The 25,043-nt window shown below is 41.6% G+C and overlaps 1 protein-coding gene across 20 annotated transcripts in view; it reads right to left on the bottom strand.

Moving 5' to 3' along the window:
• The window catches only part of LOC149305184 (protein 4.1-like), a 157,554-nt gene that overhangs the window by 31,034 nt on the left and 101,477 nt on the right, over positions 1 to 25,043 (bottom strand). For 5 of the 20 annotated variants that reach the window (XM_089478481.1, XM_089478483.1, XM_089478484.1 and 2 more), the window contains 4 exons: positions 23,167 to 23,208; positions 22,341 to 22,403; positions 6,759 to 6,938; positions 1,214 to 1,264 (listed from right to left, as the gene is read on the bottom strand). In XM_089478481.1, the coding sequence (XP_089334607.1) occupies positions 1,214 to 1,264; positions 6,759 to 6,938; positions 22,341 to 22,403; positions 23,167 to 23,208 (336 nt within the window). Of the gene's footprint in view, positions 1 to 671; positions 827 to 1,213; positions 1,265 to 6,758; positions 6,939 to 22,340; positions 22,404 to 23,166; positions 23,209 to 25,043 lie in introns of those variants that run through there. The other 15 variants (XM_089478479.1, XM_089478480.1, XM_089478497.1 and 12 more) reach the window with 7 other exon arrangements.

Raw genomic sequence — 25,043 nt, 5'->3', positions numbered from 1 at the left:
AATGTTACTTGGGGATGTGCAATGACAAAAGTCACAGAAATTGCCTCAGACTAAATAAGAATCAAGATATGCTCTGCTGGTGCTTCAATAATTTTGTACACGGGGCCAAATTTCTTGGGGAAACAAACTGCTTTCAAATAAATGAATTAGTCCTCTGTTGCCAACAGTTCTCTCATCTCAATTCCACGTGTATACTGAAATATATCTTTGAAAGTTAGATTACAGAAAATGTGTGAAATTATCATCTTGATGCATTATAAATATGCTTATATTGGTCATTAACAGTCTACACTGCACTAATCTTCAAAATGGCTTTATAATATTTGTTATACATCACACCTAAACTGTGGTGCAAATATAATTATTTAAGGTTTGTAAATGGTATTGCCATGGAAAGAGAGTATCAAAAACTTCTGCATCAAAACTATACTGTAGTTAAAGTGCAAAGTGTTCAGAATCTTAAAAATCAAGAAAATGAAATCATTATTTTACTAGCAAGGTTAGAAAGAATGGATAAAATATACATTTTATTTGTGTCACTTGTGTGTAAATAAAGAAAAACAACATAAATAATGTTGCAATCCTATATGAAAACTGAGTACAGATTGGAAAACTTGTGGGAAAATCTTGTTTTAATCTGTTAAAAAGACATTTGTATCCCATTATTTTTGCTATGCATGGTAAATGACGGACCTATCTAAGACAAGAAAAATTTGGCTCTAAGCTCTTTCAGTTGAGTCAGTCTTCTATGATCAGCTTGATATTTGGGGACAGGGTCTTTGCACACCCCTAAGTGGTGGGTAGCAGGAAGAAAGTAGCTGGGAGGCTGGGCAGCAAGAAAGAAATGATATATAATACAAAAGTAACATGAGAGTTAAAACAAAAAACAGGAAAAAGAGAGGAAGACAACATAAAAAGAATAGGGTACAGTTAAACCTTCATCATTGCTCTTTCTCGCCAAATATATGGCAACATCTTCATGCAACTTTGTCAACCAGCCATGCACTAAAAAACTGAAAAGCTGCAAAAGCTTGCAGCAGTGCAAGTCTTTAAAAGGTGTTAGATCAGGAGGCTGTGAGAGATGAAATTACTTTAAAAGGCAGCCAAAAGAAAATGTCACTCAGCAACTGCTGTTGAGGGTTTTCATTTTGCTCAGTGCCATTACATTAGCAAAAATCTACTTCAGAAGCACATATCAAAACAGCAGCTTTACCTCTGGCCCACCAACCTGTCTCCCACAGGACTGAAATGTGGCTTTCTTGACCTGGCACAAAGTATGGAAAGTTCAGTTGTCTTGCAAATAATAATAATAATAATAATAATAATAATAATAATGAAACAGTTAATTTTTTTTAAAAAATCAGTTACTAGTGATTGCTAATCATAATGCACTACTCATTCTGTTTAAGGCAGAAGTTAACAGACAAGATACAGATGCCTGAGAATGCCTCTTTATTACAACGGTTAATTATTTCTTCTAAGAGAAGTCCACCAATTGATGTTGTTACTGACATAACGTTTACACACAAATCAGAGTGAAGCCAAGAAATGAGTCAACATTCTTTAGCACTGCTCTCTGCTCTCAAAAAAGAATGCATAAATAACTTCTCTTTCTCATGATCACTGCTGACCAGCAAGCAATCCTTTTGTGATATGTATTCAACAGCATTCCACAGTCCATTTGTTCTAATCAGTCTCCACCAGCAAATCATTAAAGGTTCTGCATGCGATTTCACCACTATAATCAATATATTCTGCAATTCACATTTTTATCTTTCAATGAAAATGAAATTACACTGAACTGTTAAAAAAAACACCCAGCCCAAACCCTTTCCCTGTGAAATAATTAGAAGTAGTTCATGAAACGACGATTACTTCAGTATTAAAAACATCTATGCCTATTACAATGGAAACATTAATATAAAATTTAATATAAGTGTGTATTATTCAATATCACTTCAATATTATTGGGCTGGAGCCAAGAAGCAAAGGTCTAAGAGATACAGCTGCTAACATTATTCTAGAATACTTGTACAGTAACTCTTACAGCACTATAACAGGCAGGTTCTTATGCTTCTCTGTGTGGTAGTCACATTTGGATTCAATCTTATCTAACTACAATCATACCACAAAGTATACTTTTTAGATTGGCAATTACATCAAAAACATTTTGTTAGTAATACAGAATCTAGATGATACTATCTGGAAAGCTGATACACTTGCCTGTGGTGACAGTAAATCACAGTTGAGATTTGTCTTTGTCTTTTGGGTTTGTCCATTAATGTGGGTCTTATGTGCTACTAATAAAATGTTATCATGTGCCATGTTATGATTTTTCAACCCCTTTACTTCTTCAGCAATCGTACAGATGTGAGAAAGAATCACTTCAAGAAAAGTGGTTTGAAGTCCATGACAAATGTTTCAGCGAGGATGTCTGAGTCACCCCTCAGAACTCTGCCATGTTAAGTTAGACCTGCTTAGCTGTGCTATAGCCAGGTTAGAAGTTAAGAGTCTCTGTGGAAGGGTGAGCAGCTGCAGGAGCAGCAGTTATGTGGGAACCAAGATCATACAGCTGCCTTGTACTGAGTGGGAAAGAAGGTCGGCTGTTGGGAGAGTTGTGTGTTTGTGGGGGGTTATAGAAGCAAAACGTATGCTTTAGCTTTAGATCAGACAATGGGCTGCTACTGTGCTGAACCTGATCCTCAATAAACGCTTTCTGGTTTCACCCATGAAATCTGTTCATTGAGTTAGATAGAGACAGGATACTGCACATTGCCAGATCTAAACTAAATGTAGGGCTTTCCCGTAAGTAACCATGTCTTCAGTGAATGAACCCCAAATAAACTTAGCCAGTGAGGGTAGAGACCCAGATGCCAAACCTGAGGACAAAAAGAAAAAGGATGTCATGCAGCTGCAGGTGAACTGGCAAAATTAGTCAGTACTGACCCGCCTGAAGACTCCTTCAGTTGTGGCAGCCAGTTACCAATGGCTGTGGGTCCCAGTTATGGAAAGCTGCAGAAGGCACCTGGATTGTTGCTCTGAGACCAAGCAGCCTTCAGTCTGTTCCACCTGTGAGAGACCAGCCGCAGGTAGCTGGAGACAGAATTACAGAGTGTGTGTACCAAGATGAAAGAGCTCAAACGTTGTGTCCAAGTAACCTTGGGCCAGTTTGTCAGTGCAGAGGAAGCTGGCAGCAAAAACACTGGAAGAACAGGAGAACAAAGCCTCTGACAATGGAGGGGACACAGGACATCTCACAGAGACTTTGGTTGATGGCTGTAAGGCCACCCAGCACCAACTGCTCCTGGCCCCATACACTAAGCAGCACTTAAATGCTGCTTTCAGTGGGGACTAAAAGCTGTCATTCTTCTGGACTCAAGTCAAAGGCTTCATGTGTGAAGGGAGTACACCTGGTCAGAGGCTGCCAAAGTTTGCTATGTATTAGCGCAGCTAGAAGAAGAGACAACAGAGTGGTTGGTCGGCCTGTATGACACAAGGGATAATGGAGCTGTGCGTCTTCAATGCCTTCATTACCAGCCTTCAAGCCTGGTTTGAGGACTCATTCTGGTAAGAGAAAAGCCCACACCAACATCCATCCACTGTAGCAGGGAAGCAGATTGATGGCTAAGTATGCAACGGATATGCCTTGTGGGCTGCATATTCAATTAATCAGAGACCTTCATGATCCAGTACCTCTGAGACAGCATGAACCTGGACATCCTGGAGTGGTCGCTACCGCAAAGGAACCCAGGCACCCTAGGTGGCAGGGTGTGGCTAGCGGGACAGGTGGAAGCTATGAGACCGAGTGTGAAGTCACCGAGTGTCAAACAGAGGACTTTGTGGGGATCTAAGCCAGGAGAAGGAAGTGGTGCCACCAAGAAGGCCACTCAGCCTAACTTGGTGGAGTGGAAGCATGAAAAGTAGATGCGCCTGGGGATGTGTCTGTGCTGTAGCAGAGAGGGTTACTGAAGTGCCAACTGCCCTACGACAACCTCAGCTACACTGACTGACTATGCTGAGAATAAGATTTCAAAGAGAAAGACCAACTAGAGATATCAGCAGTTCAGAAGCAAAGAAGCACCACGTTGGTGATCACCCAGGCAGTGGAGGATCCATTGTGGATCCTCCAGAGTGTCCATTCAGAGGGAGAGCAATGCAGAGCTGTTTGGAAAAGACTGGAGCCTGCCCTAAATGACAATAAGCAGCAGGTGAGGACAACAAAGCAACTCCCAGACAATGGGTGTCTCAAGACCATGGTGATTGGCTGCACCGCACTCATCTTTATCTAGGTATGACTGAGGGCCCAAGAGGGAAGAGGAAATATGGAGATTGTCAGCATGGTAGACTCTGTCTGCACTAGGTAATTAATGTACTCTGACACATTTACCAGACTGGGCCTGAAGATAGAGGAATTGCCAGCCCCCATAAATGCAACTGAGGAAGTAAATTTAAGTTTACAAATGCTTATGTTGCCAAATTCTTTCTTTAAGTTAGTCTCAAAGGTCTCTTTACAACCCCCATTAAATTTACCCAGATAGATGGCAGCTAAGGTCCTTGTTCACTCTTACAATACACCGGTGTGCATGGAGGTTGGAAAACATGTAAAGATCCAGCAATTTATGGTAGCCCTTGTGAGAGCTCATACAATTGTCCTGTGGTGAACTGGCTCTAATTTCACAATGCCCACATTAACTAGAATTTGGGTAGTAATAGCCTTGTTTTGAAAACAAGAGTATTTTGCACCCTCTACCTCAATTCCAATGGCTCCTGAATTAGCCAAAATGTTAGTACAGCGCATATATAAAATAGATGGGGTCTCCAACAAGGTCATCTTAGACTGGGGAGTCCAATTCACCTCTGTGTTTTGGAAAGCTTTTTTGAAACTGTTAGAAACTGTTAGGTGCTGAAAAAGGTTTGAGTTCAGCCCACCAGCCACATATGGACAGTAAGACTAAGAGTTAATCAGATTTTCAAGAAATACTTTAGAAGCGATGCTGAATTTTTAGCAAAACAACTGGTTGGATCTTCTGCTCTTTGCAGAGGTGCCTTGGAACAATGCTGTTTGCCAGAATATAGGACATTCACCCCTCTAGGTTGTGCATTGACATGTTAAAATTTAAAATGTGAATACCGAAAAGGACACTAGAGTGAAAAAACCTGCCATCCTTCAGCCTGTGAGGGAGTGAACAGGCAGGCCCAGTTCCATTAGGGCTAGTCTAAAGATAGAGAGCCCTCCCTCCATGATAACTGTCGTATTTTGGCCTGTGAGGGAGTGAACAGACAGGCCCAGCTCCATCAGGGCTAGTCTGAAGAAAGAGAACCCTTCCTCCATGATAACTGTCATCCTTCGACCTGCGAGGGAGTAAACAGGCAGGACCAGTTCCATCGGGGCTAGTCTGATGGATTAAATGTAAATAAAATTTAAAGTGGGAGATTTAGTTTTTCTGTCAACCAAATTTTTAAAATGTTTGCAACTTTCAAAGAAACTGGGAACTAAGAATGTTGGCCCTTTGCCCATAACAAGGATTGTCAGTGCCATGGCAGTAGAGTTAAGCGTACGTAAAACCTATCATCATGTACATCCTGTATTTCATTCTAATCTGTTGAATCCTTCAGACATATTGAAAGTGTGGCATTAAGTTCCTCCTGCTGTGCCACCTCTGATGGCTGGTTACCAACACCACTTTGAGATCAAGCAAATATTGGACTCAAGATGGCAAAAGAGCCATCTCAAATGTTTTGTACAGTGGAAACATGTTCCCATGGGACATTCAGAGTGGGTGGAGGACTCTCATGTATGTATGTATCCCTAAATTGGGTACAGAAGTACCCTAACAAGTCTGGGCCTGGCTGATGTGTTTTGACTGAATGCTAACCATGTTTGTTTTTCTAACCTGTACAGTTCATTTCATGGTGACTGTGGCCCGTTACAAACGGGCATAAAGTACGGACTGGGTCCGTATTAGGATTAGAAAGGGGTGTCCCTTCCGGACGCTCCTAACCCTACTACGGACCCAGTCCGTACAAAATGGCGGCACATATGACGCTGTGAGTGCGCCATTGGCGCCTCGCGGCGCCATATTTGCACCGCGGAAAGAAGCGCCATTTGGGGGCTTCTTTTTGCTCCGCAAGGAAGCCGCGCGGTTTGGCTGCTACGGCTCCCTCACGGAGCAACCGGCAGCGGCGCGAGACTGCCCCTTCTGGGCGGTCTGTAACGCGCCATAGTTACTTATTTCTGAGCTTCAGTTTGGATGAGGAGTTTGTCTTTGGAGGGGTGATGGTGGTGGATGGATGTCAGAGTCTCCCCACAGAGCTCTCTTCTATTTTAAGTTAGGCTTATTTAGCTGTACTGTAGCCATGTTAGAAAAGTGTGTGTGGGAAGAAGTGAGCAGTAGTGAGGGATTGTTATGTGGGAATCCACCTGGTACTGTGTGGGAAACAGGGGAAAGTGTTCAAAGGTTACAGAAACAAAACTTGTTGTAGATTTAGATCTGGCAATGGGCTGCTAGTGTACTGAACCCCATCTTCAGTAAATGCTTTCTGCTTTCACCCATGAACTCTGTTCATTGAGATAGATATGAAAATATATCCCACTCAATATAGATAAAATGAATCAATAACAAAACCATAAACAGTCTCAATTAACTTTTGAATTTTTTTGTTTTTGTTTTCTATGTATCTCTAGGGAGAATAAAAAATCAGTTTAATTAAGAGCACAGCCAAACTATTATTAATTTCATGTTACATAAAGTACTCACTCCTTCTGCTTCTGTAGGAATCTGTCCATTGATGTTAAGGGTCCTAAAGGGAGAATGAGTTGACAAGCGCTTGTCCCATTCACTTGGCCGTGGTTCAGGGACAGATTCCATAAAGTTTTTCTTCAGCTCACTGATGTTTGCATGATGTTTCTTTATCTCCTCCTGAGTTTTATCTAGATCCTGTCATTAAGAAAAAGATGCAGAACACAAATCATGGATAAATGTGTTTAAAGATGCATTTATGGTTCTTTAAACTGTCAAACTTGTTGCACTAAGTGGATCCATCTCCATTTAGTTATATACATAAGCTAAACTAGAATGCATTGGGAACATCACCTGTTTCTTCTTCCTGTAGATGTAGAATGGATTTTACTAGTGTGAGAAAAAGTAATTTCTAGTAAATTAAAAAATAATTTTCATTTTAAAACCTTGTCACCTAGACTAATAAAAAAAATTAACTCACAATTGAACTGCTTTAGCATTTGCCTCATTTTTTTTTGGGGGGGGGGGGGGGAGGTAATTAATTTCCCAATGCACAACAAATGCAATTAGCATCTTTAAGGCTTTAATCCTATACCCACTTACGTGCCAATAAGCCACAATGAACTCAGTAGGACCTACTTGTGAGTAAACATGTATAGGATTCAGCTATAAGACTACTTCCAGTATCTGTTTATTCCTATGTCAGTATGCCATTGCTCATAACAAAAACAGCTTATTAACATACTTTTTGCAATACATTAATATACATTCACTTAAAGTAAAAAAAATACTCTGAAATCAGTAAGTCATTAGCAAACATGAATTCTGAACTTGCATTATTTCCCCCTTGCACTTTCCAACGTAATATAATTTACTTTCTTATTTCCTTTACTTCATTAGAAAAAAACACATGGAACAGTCCTCTCGAACCTTTACCATTTCCAAATGTAGATATGAAAATGTTATGGTTTTATTCTCCATCTGTTCATGGAAAACTAAATATATCTGGTGAAGTGGATACTTTTTTTGCTCATTCAAGATATTTTATGCAAGAAAATATGTGTGGTAGGCGCTGGGGAGAGGGAGGAAAAGCATGTGCCTGGAAGTAACTCATACAAGTAACCAGCTATTTGTTATTACTATACTTTCTGTTCCTAAGGCCTAACTGTATCGTATTACAGCTAACTCAAGAGATTACTTTTTCTGCTGTAACTGACTTTTATAGGTAACTATATAATTCATCTTATGGTGAATTATATAGTTACCTAGTATACCTATAGTTTTGAGCCTTATGTTGCTCAAAATCTCAAATATGAGGTTTATTAAGTAAGAACAAGTTGCTTACCTCTAACTGTAGTTCTGTGATCATCTGTTTTCATACATATCAGTATGTGCCTGAGCAAAAGACTGAACCTTCTACATTCTAGAAATTTTGGTGGTAGCCTGTCTCCTTTATGTTCATGCTCATGTCTTTTCAGTTCCGAGGAAGAGGTAAACAAGGAAACTAAAAATCTACCAAAGTACCACCACAGGAAGAAGAACAGGTTGTGTGGATGCAGATAACCACTTACAGAAGCAGTTACAAGTAAGCAACCTATTCTTATTTATGGACTCTGTGCATCACACATAGAGATAGCAATTAGCAAGCTTATTCAAGAAAGAAGGAAGAGAGGGCCATTCAGGCAAAACTTATGGCTGCACAGCTCTTACCAGGATGAGCATCAAGGCAGCAGAATTGAATAAAGATGGAAGGCTGAGATTAGGTAGCCAGCCAAAGAAGTCAGTCAGACGTACAGTTGGCCCTCTGTATCCATGGATTCAACCATCCACGGCTTGAAAATATTTTAAAAGTGTATAAATTCCAAAAAGCAAACCTTGATCTTGCCATTTTATATATGGGACACCATTTTACTATGCCACTGTATTTAACAGGACTTGAGCATCCCTGGATTTTGGTATCCACGGGGTCTTGGAACCAAACACAAGGGCCCACTGTATATCCCTTAAAAAGGCTGTTAAAGCTGCATTAGCCACTGAACTATGATTACTGAGACATACTTAAACAGGCATCACAGCTTGTGCCCTACAATGAGAGAATGCAGTAAGCATTCCAGAAGTGTTGAGGAATTAGAACAGAATATAAGGAGAATCACCTCCTGGGGTAGGTGAAAAGTAGACACAAGCCGTGGCAGGAAAGTACAATAATATCCAACCTGAATAGCTCCTTGTCCCTATGCCAAATAAGCTATGACTAGGACTGCACTCTGAAGCTGGAAACTACTTGGGAGCATAGCAAGCCATCATCTATTAAGAAAGCTATTTTGAGAGAAGAACTTTATTGATAAAGGCAAAATTTGCTTCATGAGTGAAGAGTGCATCTATAAGTATTCACACACAAGATGGGAGTCCTATGAAGCACTAGACTCTTAAGATAATGACGGAAATGTTTCTGGCAAAGTGAACAGTGTGGCAGAAGAGGACGCCAGAACCAGATAAAAGGGCAGCGAAGAGAGCAGTGAAATATATTTTTAACAAAAACAAAAACTCTAAAACCTTTCCCCTGCAATGAGAAGGTAACAGAAGGCATTATTAAGAGGGTTAGCACTGTGTTACACAGTACACCTACAAAATGCTACCATTTGAAATGACATGGCATTCTGGGTAGGTTTTCTAGCACTAACTAGGATGACCTAAGTACTTTGGAGCTGTGGGACACCGTCTCACAGTCAGCTGATGCTTTGCAGCCACCACATCCATTACGTTTGTGCAAAGTTCAAAGATCAAGACTCAAAATTGAAACAGATCTTCCATGGGGATGAACTAGATAAGTTTTCTGTTTAGCATACATGGCCACATAATAATTAGTAATTTTTTGTTATTGTTGTTTGACATCAAGTTCACTTCAACTTATAGAGACCCCATGATCTCCAAAAGCCCTGGTCATCAACTCCTCCGCTCAGCTTTTGCAAATTCAGCACTGTGTCTTTATTGACTGAGTCAATCCGCTTGTAGTGCTGTCTCCCTCTTTTCCTACTGCCTTCCACTTAATCAAGCATTAGCATCTTTTTCAGTGAGTCATGTCTCATGGTTGTATAAAATACAGTATGACAATCTCATTTGGATCATCTTGGCTTCTAGGAAAATTTCAGGCTTCATTTGCTCTAAGACCCACTGATTTTTCTTTTCTTTTTCCACGGTATCTATCTATCTATATAGAATCTATAGAACTCTTCTCCAGCACTACAATTCAAATGTTTCAGTTCTCTTTCTATCAGCTTTCTCATAGAATCATAGTTGGAAGAGACCGCAAGGGCCACTTAGTCCAACCCCATTCTGCCATGCAGGAAATCTAAATCAAAGTATCCCCGACAGATGGCCATCCAGCCTCTGTTTAAAGACCTCTAAGGAAGGAGACTGCACTACACTCCAATTCTTCACAATCTTACTTTCACAACCATATACAGAAATTGGAAATGCTTCCATCTACCTTTTATTTTGTTCCCCTGATGATCATACAGCACCCCTATTATTGGTTTGAATTTCCCTTTCATCTTTTGGATTCTGTGGAATAAGTTTTTTTCCTACCTTTTTTGTTTGCTTTCTTGCATTTCTTTGCATTATTATAATAGTTATCTTTCCCCCTTACTGATTGTATGTACAGTGCTGTGTAAATCTACAGTGCTTTATAAATAAAGTATAATAATAATAATAATAATAATAATAATAATAGGTCTCTGAACAGTTGCATTCAGGAGTGTGACCCTGTTTTTATCACTTTTTGGTTTTGCTTCTCTGTCCTTAACATTTGAAGAGTTTTGTTTGTCATCCAATGCAGGGTTTCTTTCTTTTTCGCTACAAATAGTGTGTTTTTGCATTCTTCCCTGACCATGCCCCTGGTTTCAATCCAAAATTGTCTAGATTTCCTATCATTTACATTTAGTATCACAAATCTGTTTCTTTACATGGTCCTTCAATTCTACAGGTACATTCTCAGGTTGTATTTTGGAATGATGAGGGATTGGATGTACTTCTTTTTCAATTTTAAAATTATATCATCATCTCTACCCCCCCCCCCTTTTTTTTTTCCTGGTAGCAGTGCACAAATTGTGGCCCTCTTCCCACTCGTCATTAAGGCTGGCCTGGAGGCAGAGGTGGGATGCTGCATCAATATGACACATGCCCCAACTCTGCCATCCCAGGACACTGTGACGTTTTGCGCTGCTCCACACATCACACGTTGTCATGGCACTCCTCCAGAGCTGCATCCATACAAAGCAGCACCAAAGGAGCACCGCCAAGCCATGGCAACACGGCAATGGTGCCTTTTCTAGGGCACAAAAAGCGGCTCCTTTTTGTGCCCTGGGAAGGCCAGATTGGGGTTGTGGTGTGCGCTTGCCCCAGCCCCAATCTGGCTGAAACAGGGGTGGCTCCATGCCACCCTGTTTCACATTTCAATTCATCAATTACAGAGCCATACAAATATAAAATATATCAAAAGTGTTCCCTCACAGAGTTAGCTAAAGTGACTTGAATGCCTTTGTTAGATTAATATTGTCTCCTTCCGACCTTATAATCAAGAAAGCAATTCCAAATGACAATAAAATTGTGTTTTTCTTTCTTTCCTTTTGAAATCTGAAGTGTGTTAGTTAATTTTAGACCAGCAACATCTTGGACTGCCTGAAGGAAGAGGCCCCTCCCTCCTCAACTGTCATCTCGGCCTCAGAGGGAGCCTTCAGGCAGACCAGCAACATCAGGGACTGCCTGAAGGAAGAGGCCCCTCCCTCCTCAACTGTCATCTCGGCCTCAGAGGGAGAGATCAGGCAGACACAGCAACATCTTGGACTGCCTGAAGGAAGAGGCCCCTCCCTCCTCAACTGTCATCTCGGCCTCAGAGGGAGCCATCAGGCAGACCAGCAACATCAGGGACTGCCTGAAGGAAGAGGCCCCTCCCTCCTCAACTGTCATCTCGGCCTCAGAGGGAGAGATCAGGCAGACACAGCAACATCTTGGACTGCCTGAAGGAAGAGGCCCCTCCCTCCTCAACTGTCATCTCGGCCTCAGAGGGAGCCATCAGGCAGACCAGCAACATCTTGGACTGCCTGAAGGAAGAGGCCCCTCCCTCCTCAACTGTCATCTCGGCCTCAGAGGGAGCCATCAGGCAGACCAGCAACATCAGGGACTGCCTGAAGGAAGAGGCCCCTCCCTCCTCAACTGTCATCTCGGCCTCAGAGGGAGCCATCAGGCAGACCAGCAACATCAGGGACTGCCTGAAGGAAGAGGCCCCTCCCTCCTCAACTGTCATCTCGGCCTCAGAGGGAGCCATCAGGCAGACCAGCAACATCAGGGACTGCCTGAAGGAAGAGGCCCCTCCCTCCTCAACTGTCATCTCGGCCTCAGAGGGAGCCATCAGGCAGACCAGCAACATCTTGGACTGCCTGAAGGAAGAGGCCCCTCCCTCCTCAACTGTCATCTCGGCCTCAGAGGGAGCCATCAGGCAGACCAGCAACATCAGGGACTGCCTGAAGGAAGAGGCCCCTCCCTCCTCAACTGTCATCTCGGCCTCAGAGGGAGCCATCAGGCAGACCAGCAACATCAGGGACTGCCTGAAGGAAGAGGCCCCTCCCTCCTCAACTGTCATCTCGGCCTCAGAGGGAGAGATCAGGCAGACACAGCAACATCTTGGACTGCCTGAAGGAAGAGGCCCCTCCCTCCTCAACTGTCATCTCGGCCTCAGAGGGAGCCATCAGGCAGACCAGCAACATCTTGGACTGCCTGAAGGAAGAGGCCCCTCCCTCCTCAACTGTCATCTCGGCCTCAGAGGGAGCCATCAGGCAGACCAGCAACATCAGGGACTGCCTGAAGGAAGAGGCCCCTCCCTCCTCAACTGTCATCTCGGCCTCAGAGGGAGCCATCAGGCAGACCAGCAACATCAGGGACTGCCTGAAGGAAGAGGCCCCTCCCTCCTCAACTGTCATCTCGGCCTCAGAGGGAGCCATCAGGCAGACCAGCAACATCAGGGACTGCCTGAAGGAAGAGGCCCCTCCCTCCTCAACTGTCATCTCGGCCTCAGAGGGAGCCATCAGGCAGACCAGCAACATCTTGGACTGCCTGAAGGAAGAGGCCCCTCCCTCCTCAACTGTCATCTCGGCCTCAGAGGGAGCCATCAGGCAGACCAGCAACATCAGGGACTGCCTGAAGGAAGAGGCCCCTCCCTCCTCAACTGTCATCTCGGCCTCAGAGGGAGCCATCAGGCAGACCCAGCAACATCTTGGACTGCCTGAAGGAAGAGGCCCCTCCCTCCTCAACTGTCATCTCGGCCTCAGAGGGAGCCAGCAGGCAGACCAGCAACATCTTGGACTGCCTGAAGGATGAGACTTCTCCCTCCTTTAACTGTATTTTTATTGTATTAATGATTTTACTGTACACCGCTATGATCATCGCGGAATAGCGGTCTATAAATAAAACATATTATTATTATTATTTTCCAATCATTACTAGTTGCCATATGTTATTATGCCAGATCACAAGTATCTCCTTTAAATCTTTCCAGACTCAGATGATGATCAATTTGGCAGGTACTAATAAAGGGTTTGTGAGATGCCTCTGCATTGTCTCCTAAAAACCCAGGATAGCCCGTTCTGGAGTCTTTGTAAGATGCTGCTTAATGATATTTTTTATTTAAGAAAAGATAGCTTCCCATAATTTAGATAACTTACTATAGAATCACCATAAATATTGCTTGTTGCTTTGTATTCCATCAAGTCGTTTCAAACTTATGCCAACCCTTTCACTGAGTTTTCTTGGCAAGATAGTGCCCTACTCTGAGGCTGAGTGTGAGTTGCCCAAGGTCACCAGTGGATTTCCTGTATGGCCAGCCAGAAATTTGAATCCTGGTCCCATAATATTGCTAGGAACCCTTAATTTAATCACCTCACAAACAAGATTGAATCTCTACTGGGAAAGAGTTGGGTCTCTGTGTAAAAGTCACACTGGAGTCAGATATTATTTACTTGGAGTTTTTTTAATGTGCTTCTCCTTATGACTCAGAAACACTTTTGAAGGGGAATTTGCCTGATATATTATTCCATATTTTCTTATACAGTTGCCCTCCTAACTTGTGGTTCTCGGATCCGTGACCTCGATTACCCGCAGAGGGTGGCCTCCACTGTTTTCAAGCCTATAAGGCTTGAATATATGCGAGCCTCCATTCACGCACGGGTGTCCAGAATGGATCCCCTGCAGAAACGGAAGGCCAACTGTATAGGCAAATATCCCATTGGTTCCCAATGCCTTTCTGAGACCATCTGAAGGGCTCATATTGGAAACAATCAAATGGGAGACGCATTTCTTAACATGACCATGCTTCATGTCTAACAAAATTTCAGATGGAGTAAGCTCTCATAAAACTTGAGCTTCAACATGTGGTTGCCTGATGAAATCATCAACCTTGTACTACATAAGCCAGTTTATATTCAAATCCTTAAGTTGATTCTTCCACAGAGCTCATGAAAGTGGTTGGGAATCTGTATAAAAGTCCCACAACTTTGTTAGTCCTTTCAGGTGGAACAATGGAGTCAATAATATGCTGCCAGACACCAAGTCTCAAACATGAAATATGATTCTGATGGGTTTGACTAGTAAAACTTCGGAAAATTTACCAAGACTATGGTGTGATGTTCCCATAAACACAGCAAGTGCTTCTCATGGTGATCCATAAGAATCTTCATTTCACATACAGCATTTAAAGAAGGCTTATTAAGGTTACAGTCCACTGGGCACAGAGTCAGCAAGAGAAGAATAGAAAAAAGCAGATGAAATGTCTCTAATGAGGGACAAAAGATGAAAGAAGTTTTTAAAAACCATAATCTTCTAAAAGAAATATATAGTGAATTTCTACTGAAGTGTTACTGCTGTGATGTACAAAACAGAAAAGAAAGGTAGGGCAATGCAAGTGCACGTAAGGAAAAAGAAGCAAGACAGAAAAGTCTCTAGAGTCTAGAAAGTTCTGAGATTATGATTCCCACAGACACAAATCCATATGTCTGATGCACAACACCATTATAAAGAAGAAACTATTCTGATTACTTTTGATAAATAGGGAAAAAAAGAATTATTTATAAAAATGCAACTATAACAGCAATTAACTACTTTTGGGCCTATAACCACAGCTAATTACATTTTAAAAGTAACTTTCTAATCTGTGGTGTGGTTTGGGGAGGCAAGAGTTGATGGTAGTATTTGCCCAGCTTGCATTGTTGTTGCAAAGTTTAGATATTCAGGTAATAGTGTGCCAGATAAAAGTCAGAGACATCATTTGCAGGACTGATCATAGCATTGAAAGGAGCCTAGTATCTTGGTACCTGCCAAATTACTGGACTAGCTCTGTCAAGCTGAGGACTGAGAAGTATATCAGAGGATTGTGTTCCGTCTTAGAACCTTGCACTATGGTAAGTATAAATAGATTCTAGTCTTTCTCTCCCTCTCCATGAAGACTATTCCATTCAACAATTCTGAATAGCTGCCTACCTTAGCATTAATTCACAGTCCTCAAAGAAAAGTCTGATTTACCTGTCTCTATCAGAGTACAAGAAATGGGCTCTGCCTTAGATAAGTTTCTGTGTTGTTTTTCTTCAGATTGTAATTTTGGTTTGAGACCTCTCTGATCTCTTCACATTCCTCTGCTGTTAAGAGCAGCATCCAAAGTCAGAGTCATAAGAACTCTGAAGTAATACAGTCCAAAGGAAGTCATATCACATATGTTTTCTGAATACTAAACTGACTCTTGTGCAAAGGGTTAATTACATATTTCTATATAGTAGTAATAACCTTAAGTTCAAAGTTTTTTGTGGGTTTTTCAGGCTATATGGCCATGTTCTAGAAGAGTTTCTTCCTGACATTTCACCAACATCTGTGGCTGGCATCTTCAGAGAATGCAGAGCATTCTCCATCAGGAAGAAACTCTTCTTTACATGAAGCCGCTGGGAGAGATCATCCGGAGACACGGGGCGTGGTGTTATCAGTACGCTGATGACACCCAGATAGTCTTCTCTATGTCTCCGACTGATGCAGTAACTAAGGATGGCATCTCTCCTCTAGATGCCTGCTTGGCGTTGGTAATGGGCTGGATGAGGGAGAACAAACTCAGTGTGAATCCAGGGAAAACGGAAGTACTGGTGATAGGTTCCCCGGTTTCGGGTGGAGAGATCTGTCATCCGGTCCTGAATGGGGTCACGCTCCCCCTGAAGGACTCGGTGCGCAGCTTGGGAGTGCTCCTTGATTCGTCGCTCCAGCTGACTTCTCAGGTGGATGCGACGGTCAGGAGTGCTTGTTATCAGCTTCGGCTGATACGACAGTTGCGTCCCTACCTGGACCGTAAGGACCTTGAATCTGTTGTACATGCTTTGGTAACCTCTCGATTAGATTTCTGCAATGCGCTCTACATGGGGCAACACTTGTACCAAACCCGGAAGCTGCAAATGGTGCAGAATATGGCAGCTAGACTGGTCGCTGGCAGTTCCAGGTCGGACCATATAACACCTATTTTAAAAGACCTTCACTGGCTGCCTATTCGCTTCCGAGCTCAATACAAGGTGTTGGGTTTTGACCTATAAAGCCCTAAATGGCTTGGGCCCAGGGTACTTGGAGGACCGTCTCTCCCCATATAATCCGCCCCGCACACTCAGAACATCCGGGACAAATTTGTTGGAGGTCCCTAGGTCAAACTTTGCATGGACCTCACAGAGGGCTTTTGCCATCGCTGCCCCTTCACTTTGGAACAAGCTCCCCGTAGAGCTTCGCTCTGCCGCCTCACTAGATATTTTCAAGAAAAATCTGAAAACGTATCTATTTCGGTTGGCCTTCCCACCTTAGTTAGATTGTTTATTTTCCTGCCCCTTATTTCTCTTTTGACCCCGGACCATTGTAAATTAATCTCTCTTTCTCTTTGCCCTTCACATATGTATTTTATTGATTTCCTGTTCCTGTTCCTTGTAGTAATGCTTTTAACTTTTATATTGAATTTTTATCTTGTATTATAATGTTTTAAATTTTGTAAGCTGCCTTGATCATAACTATGGAAAGGCGGGGTAAAAATAAAATTTATTATTATTATTATTATTATTATTATTATTATTATTATTCTAGAACATGGCCACATAGCCCGAAAAACCCACTAAAAACTATGGATGCCAGCCTTGAAAGCCTTCAACCTTAAGTTCACCTTGGATTTAGGATCCAAAATATGAAGTCAATAAATGTGCAGTAATGAAACCACAAAAAGCCGGTGGAAATGTTAATGGTTACAGCCAAGGAACACTCTTGGACAGTCTGGGACATATTAAAGTCAAGGAACAACCAATGCAGCTGGGTATAGGCACTGCTGAATAAAGCCTGGTACCTACTTTGCATTGAGTAATTACCAGCAACATTTAGGAAGAGTTACAAATCACTGAGTATGAAAGTGTGTTGTACTCTAATGTTCAATGTTTTATTCCAGCTAATGTGTGCAGAAGAAAAATGGCCAGTCTGAAAGAGCAACTGTGCTGCCATTTTGAAGCATTGCACAGTGGCTTAAAATATGACATTAATAGCATAACTTGGAGGAGGGCAATTAAGTCAAGCACACTTCTTTTAATTTCTTTTGCGCTAATTTCATTTATCTGATTAGCCAAGCACTTTGTCTTAGTTCTTCCATGAATTGGTTTTCTATGCTAAACACAGTCAGATGACATACAGTGCCAAAAATGTGTGTGGGGTGGGGATGTTCCAAAGTATCTTATAACTCTTTTTCTATATGGACACCTGCAACAAAACAGTTAAAGATCACATCAAATGGGCAAAGAAGCAGTGGTTCACATGAGCTATGAAACAGGGTCTTGTCTGGCAGTGCTGCAAAGAAAAGTGCATCAAGCTGAAAATGTTCTACTGGGAGGAGATAATAGATTAAACAATCATCTTAAAGTGGGACTAAAAGAACATGGGTGAAAACTGCCTCTTGCCAGATGATCTCTTGTTGGCTGGGTTACAGGCCATTTTACTGATGTCCAAAATTCTGCATGGTAGCAATCACACCCAAAAGCTGCAAAGCACTAAATTTAAATTTTAAAAAGAAAGTGCATTAAAAAGACACTGTTAAAAAAACCTCCTATTAGCTGCTGTTTCTGTAATTCTGAGTAAAACACATATCACATAGGAATAGAGTCAGTATAAGAAGCCACACATTTTGCAAATCAATGATATATGATTGGAATGTTCAGAATCATCAAGAGCCTGTAATTGTGGTGTAAAAACGTAATTGAGCTTGTATGCCCTTAAGGCAAGGTGATTAAAATCCGTTTAACCAAAGTCACAGAAAATGTCAATGATTACAAAATTATAAAATTTCAAGTTGAATCATTCAACATACAGTGAATACTACTTTGCAAGAAGATTCTTGATCCAAACTGTGGAGGGAGCCGTAAACTTTGAGTAAAATATACTTTCAAGAAAAATCTATTGTGATGACATTCTAGTTCATCTTCAAAATTTGTGGAGACTTACAAGAACTTATGCCATTGTCAGTGCTTTTATATACTGTTGAAGAATCTGTTATGTTTGTGGAAATGGGGAAATAATCTTTACCTAACTATATTAATATCTGTATTGCCAAATTTGTTTGTTGTTCCTTTTTATCTCACTGAGATTTTGAATTATCTCAGTTTTTATCTGTTTATAAGTTGGATGTATTTCATGCATCATATTTAGCAAATCAGGGGCAGAGTACTTTATGTGCAACAAAAGTTCAAAGATTCAGTCTATGGCATTTCCAAGTAAGACTGAAAAAGTATCCTGTTTGAAAGCTAGAAAGATAAAGTCAGCCATTGCACATATTGAGCTGAACATGGCTGTATTCTGGATCTGAGGTAGCTTCCTTTGATCAACACGCAATGGTGTATTTAGATCCTCCCATGCCTTGATGTCCCAAAGTCCCTCTATTCTTTTAAAATATACCTGCTCCCTCTGAGGAGGAAAAAAAATCTTAAATGCCTATAATTCTAATGGAAACTATAACATATAGGAAATGTGTAGGCCACATGTGTTCTCAGTATAATTCAATGGACTGAAAAGAATTAAGGTGTTTCTGCAGCTGTGTTGAGTGTGAGAAAGATTATCTTCTGTTTCTTAGTGAGATTTTTTAAAAGGTCTAAATCACTAGGCACCACTATGGCGGGTTATAGACTGCCATGAAAGTACACGCGGAGTGCGTACTAGGGTTAGGGAGGTGCGGTGCTTCTGCACCTCCCTAACCCTAATACGCGCTCTGCGCGTAAAAAATGACGGCGGCCATTCCAGATGGCCGCCGTCATGAGGACGTCACGGCCGTGCCGCCTCTACACAGGGCGGTGCAGACGTGACGTCCTCGCTCCACGCCAGGGCGCCTAGGGCGCCCTTTGCACGAACCAGGAAGGAGCTCTGTTTCGGAGCTCCTTCCTGGTTTGAGGCGTCGCTTTGCTTCGCTGGGCGCAGCCTTCAGACGGCTGCGCCCAGCGAAGCAAGGAAGAAAGGGGCCAAGCGGCCCCTTTCTCCCCCTCCCTGCCGCCGTGGGGTGTCCTTGGGGCTTGAAGCCCCAAGGACACCCCTTTTCAGGCTGCGGGGAAGCGGCGTTTTGCTGCTTCCCCGCAGCCTGAAAAGCGGCGGAGGGGGGCCTCAGCGGCTGCCGCTCTGCACACTGAGGCCCGGATACAGCGGGGAAAGGGGCGGGTGCAGCCCGCCCCAAATGGGCGGTCTATAACCCGCCCATGTATGCTTTCTATGCCTTCTATTTATTCTCTACCTAGGGCACGACCTGAAATTCACTCTCTAGGGTAGGAATGGACCACTGTTGTAAGTCTGAGCACCAACTAGTCAAGGGGCCAATATTCCAGTGCCCGAACATTTAAAAAATGGGAGAGAAAAAATCAAAACCAGAAGTGGCTGGCTCTACTAGTTTTGAAAAACAGGTACATTTTGACATTAGAATCATAGAGTTGGAAGAGACCGCAAGGGCCATCCAGTCCAACCCCCTGCCATGCAGGAAATCACAATCAAAGCATCCCAGACAGATGGCCATCCAGCTTCTGTTTGAAGACCTCTAAGGAAGGAGACTCCACTACACTTCGAGGGAGTTTGTTCCACTGTCGAACAGCCCTTACTGTCAGGAAGTTCCTCCTAATGTTGAGGTGGAATCTCTTTTCCTGTAGTTTGCATCCATTCTTCCGCATTCTAGTCTCTGGAGCAGCAGGAAACAAGCTTGCTCCCTCATCAATATGACATCCCTTCAAATATTTAAACAGGGCTATCATATCACCTCTTAACCTTCTCTTCTCCAGGCTAAACATCCCCAGCTCCCTAAGTCGTTCCTCATAGGACATGGTTTCCAGACTATTCACCATTTTAGTCGCCCTCCTTTGGACACTCTCATTTCTCAATGTCCTTTTTAAACTGTGGTGCCCAGAACTGGACACAGTATTCCAGGTGGGGCCTGACTAGAGCAGAATAGAGTGGCACTATTACTTCCCTGGATCTAGACACTATACTTCTATTGATGCAGCCTAAAATCACATTGGCCTTGTTAGCTGCCACGTCACACTGTTGACTCATGTTCAACTTGTGGTCTACTTGGACTCCTAAATCCCTTTCACACCTAGTTTCATTCAGACAGGTGTCCCCATCCTATATCTGTGCTTTTCATTTTTCCGCCCTAAGTGCAGTACCTTAACATTTCTCCATGTTGAATTTCATTTTGTTAGCTTTGGCCCAGTTTTCTAGTCTGTTCAGGTCATTTTGAATTTTTATCATGTCCTCTGGAGTATTAGCTACTCCTCTTAATTTGGTGTCATATGCAAATTTGATAAGTATGCCCCCAATTTTGTCCTCCAAGTCATTGATGAAGATGTTGAATAGAACTGGCCCGAGGACAGAGCCTTGTGGGACCCCACTGGTCACTTCTCTCTAGGATGAAAAGGAGGCATTGTTGAGCACCCTTTGCGTTTGGTCAGTCAACCAGTTACAAATCCATGTAACCGTTGCCTTGTCTAGCCCACTTTTTACAAGCTTGTTTGCAAGAATATCATTGGGAACTTTGTCAAAGGCCTTACTGAAATCAAGATATACTATATCCACAGCATTCCCTTCATCTAACAAGCTGGTAATTTTATCAAAAAAAAAGAGATCAGTTTTGTCTGGCATGACTTCTTTCTCTGAAACCCGTGTTGACTTTTTGTGGTTATGGAATTGCTTTCTAGATGTTCACAGACTCTCTGTTTAATGATCTGCTCTAGAATCTTTCCTGGGATTGATGTCAGACTAACTAGACAATAATTGTTGGGATCCTCTTTTTTCCTCTTTTTGAAGATCGGGACAACGTTTGCCCTCCTCCAGTCTGCTGGGACTTCTCCTGTTCTCCAGGAGTTCTCAAAGATTATTGCCAATGGCTCGATATTACATTTGCCAGTTCTTTTAATACCCTTGGATGGAGTTCATCTGGTCCTGGAGACTTAAATTCATTTAGATTAACAAGGTATTCCTCTACTATCTCTTTACTTATTCTGTACTGAAATTCCCGTAATCTGTCTTCTGCTCCATTATCCTCAGGTTGAGCTCCCTTTGCCTTGTGTGAGAAGACTGAGGCATAGAAGGTGTTGAGTAATTCTGCCTTTTCTCTGTCTCCTGTTAGCATTTTGCCATCTTCTCCACGCAGTGGCACTACCATTTCCTTCTTCTTCCTTTTGCTGCGGACATATCCAAAAAAGCCCTTTTTGTTCTTCTTAACCTCTCTAGCAAGCCTAAGTTCATTCTGCGCTTTAGCTTTTCTGACTTTATCTCTACACAGGCTCGCTATTTGTTTGAATTCCTCTTTGGTGATTTCCCTCTTTTTCCATTTCTTATACATGTTCCGTTTAAAACTTAGCTCAGTTGAAAGTTCTTTAGTCATCCATCCTGGTTTCTTGAGACATCTCCCATTTTTCTTCCTCATTGGAACTGTTTGAAATTGTGCCTTCAGTATCTCCCTTTTTAGAAACTCCCATCCATCTTGAACTCCCTGTGACCTATGTAAAACCTGGTGACTCCAACAGGCTTTCAGGATAGCCATTTCAATGTCTTTTGGAAAAAGAAAAGGGCTAACAGGGAGTTTGGAGGGATTAAAAGTCACACGAGTAACAGCCAGAAAAGAGACAGGTAGGAGTGCAGGGCTTTAGTTAACCTACCCCTATTCTAGGATAAGAGAATGGCATGACAAACTTTGAAATCACTCCATTGTAGGGCCGTGGTTTGAAGACTACTGTTTAAAAATAACCAGGTAATCAGGTTATTGAGATTTTAGACAGATGGTTAAGTGAACAGCATTCCCAATCATATATTATCAGGAAAACACAACAGGAAAAAATCTAAAAGGTAGGAAAAATGATTGCATAAATGTCATGTTTATTGGCATGCAAAAGCCTATTTTTCACAACTTCATGCAAGAGCATGCGAAAACAAAACAAAAAACAAATGTAGCAGCAGAGGGGGGAAAAGAGTTTAGCAAAGAATGCAGAAGGTCCAGGCAAACACAACTGAAATAAGCTTCAAATTCATACAAACCTCCAACATTAAATTGCTATGTCTTATATAAATGTTTTCACCATCTAGTCTCTTTGATCTTTTCTGTGAAAGTGAAAGAAGGGGGGGAACAAACAAATAAGCACAAAAAAATTAAGAAGGTTGTTCTTGCAGGAATTTGCAAATTGGAAACCAAAAAAGGTTAAATTAACATTTGGAGAGCTGTGGTATGCCAAGGAGGTGTTAAATACAGAGCCACATGGTCATGGAAAGAATTTAAGAAAAATGTAAGGCCTTGTTTATGAATCATAGAAGAATGTAATGAGATATCCTTAAAAAGACAGTCCCCAGAGCTTCACTGTCCTGTTTGCATTGTATACATTGTCTGCCTTCCACAAAGAAAGGATCTACTACTTTCTTTGTAAAAGTCTATACATTTCAGTGATATAGCTACGCAGGACATCAAAACTGTCCTCAAGGCACCACATCTAAAAATGATTTTTTAAAAGTATTTATGAAAATTAGTATGCTATATACCTAGGCTTAAATTTACAATGTAAACAGTTTTCTTTACTTTTACAGTAACAAGTTATTTTGTCCCTCAAATGCTGATTGTTCACAGTTCTCAAAGATGAATAATTTAATTTCTTTAAAAAAAGAACTGGGAAATCCATAATATGCAGTATGGTTCTAAAAATAACTTTTAAAATACATTCTCCAGTTCATTTGGGACAGAACTGGCCATTCTACAGACAAGCAACAGCTACTAATTAAAATAAATGCAAATGAAGAAGCAAGAACACTGTCTTTTTAAATACATATGCATGAGTGATAATTTTGCCATGATGGAAGTGAAAAAACAGCTAACCTTCCTCATTCTTATCGGTTCTTCCTCTTTTCCTGCATGCTGCTGTTTTGTAATAATTAAAAGAAGACAAAAATAAATTTATTTATTTTAAAACTATTTTAGCCTTCCCCCTCTCTCTTTAAATAAATAAATTATACAAGAAACCTAACCAGACAAACTTGATTTCAATCACCATTTGTGGTGGGTACTGATATTTCAATATGCACTTTCCCCACATTTGTTAAAAAATAAAAAGGGTAAAAACATTTTTGTTAGTAGTGCTTTAGAGACAACTATATTTCAAAAACAGTGATGCGTTTTTGAAACACTGTTAAACATGCAGCAATTCTCATGCAGTTGAGAAATAAGTAACATCATACCTTAAAGTGCTATTTTGTTAATTCAACATCACTTTTTAAATTTTTATTTTGAATTCGGCTTTTTAAACACTTCTTCCCATGTTTTTGTTGTAACTATGCTTTTCAATAAATAGTCTTGCTAATAAATATCATTTAGACTAACATGCAAAGTTCCTGGGTCCCTCAAAAATAAGTACAAATGTGAGAAAGCAATATTGCATTGAAAAGGAAACCTGTGGTACTGATTTGGCTCAGTTGGTGCATTCATTTGGGATTGCTGTTTAGTCCAACAGTTTGCAGTCCAGCTTCTGGGAAGGAAAAAACAGGTTGCCTATTTGTAACTGTGGTTCTTTGAGTGCTTGTCTGTACACTCATATATTCTTCACCTGTACAGGGATCTTCAAAAGTTTCTAGAGCTGCATTGTGGTGGGAATCCTGCCCTCTCACTTGCTGGATATGTGGAATTCATTCCTATTCCAGTTCCAAGTCTTTCAGTGAGAAGCCTGGAGTAGAATATCATGAAAAGAGGAGGAGAGCAGGTTGCATGAAGGCACAGATGACCACTGAAAGATCCATAGTTACAGATGGACAACTTGTTCTTCTTCATGGTCTCTGTGACTCACACATATTGGCATGCTAATTCACTGAAGATGATGAGTCATGTCAGGACTGATGACAGTACTGCATTAATAAAAGACGCATCAGAGTTTGAGTGAGCATCCAGTCTATAGTGAGACAGGAATATAGATGGTTCAACTATGCAGCTGCTTACCAGATATCTAGGAGAGGAATCCCTCTGAGATACGCTAACGAGGTAGCCACTGCTCAAGTCTAATTACCTTTAGCCCCTTGTGGAAGAGGTTTCTCAGCAAGGGTGTATTGCAAGGTAGACAGAATCCACCACCCAAGGTTCAGATTACACTGCCTTTCTTATACCACACGTAACAAATAGGTGAAAAGTTCACTGGAACTATTTTGTCCATGTGACATATGAGTGTCCTAAAATCTAAGGTATGGAGAGAAAGTTCAAGGTCAGAGGATGGCAATTGAATGGAAGTCCAAGAACCAAGGGCTAGTTGAGATAAAAGGTGAACACCATTTTAGACAGGAAGGAGGTGCCTGTAGAGAGACCATCTTGTCCCTATGAAAGCATAAGTAAAGGGTGTCCATCCTTAAGGTTGCCAGTTTGCTGGCTCTACAAGTAGATATAATGGCAACTAAGAAGGCTACTTTCCAAGTGAACAGGAAAAGACTGGATGCTGAAGGTGCATGCAGTCATTCAAAATGGTCCTTCTATTTGAGTGGACCAACCAAGAAAGGGTATCTTGCAGCTTGAAATGAGTGGAGATAGCCACCAGGTAGACCCTCAAGGAGAAGTAGGAAATAGTCTTGGCTTGCAGAGACATAAGAAATCAAAGAAGAAATGAGGAAGAACTTCCCCAGTGACACACCTTTGCACTACAGAATGGATAAAAAGACAGTCCTCTTGGATTTCTTAGGAACATGTCACCAATGGCTTGCAGAGGGCAAACATTACTT

Source organism: Sceloporus occidentalis, unplaced genomic scaffold (assembly GCF_023333645.1).
Source record: "Sceloporus occidentalis isolate IW3139 unplaced genomic scaffold, rSceOcc1.0.p SCAF_13, whole genome shotgun sequence".
Taxonomy (NCBI): domain Eukaryota; kingdom Metazoa; phylum Chordata; class Lepidosauria; order Squamata; family Phrynosomatidae; genus Sceloporus; species Sceloporus occidentalis.
The sequence above is the reverse complement of the archived record's forward strand: the minus strand, read 5'-3'. Positions and strand labels throughout refer to the sequence as shown.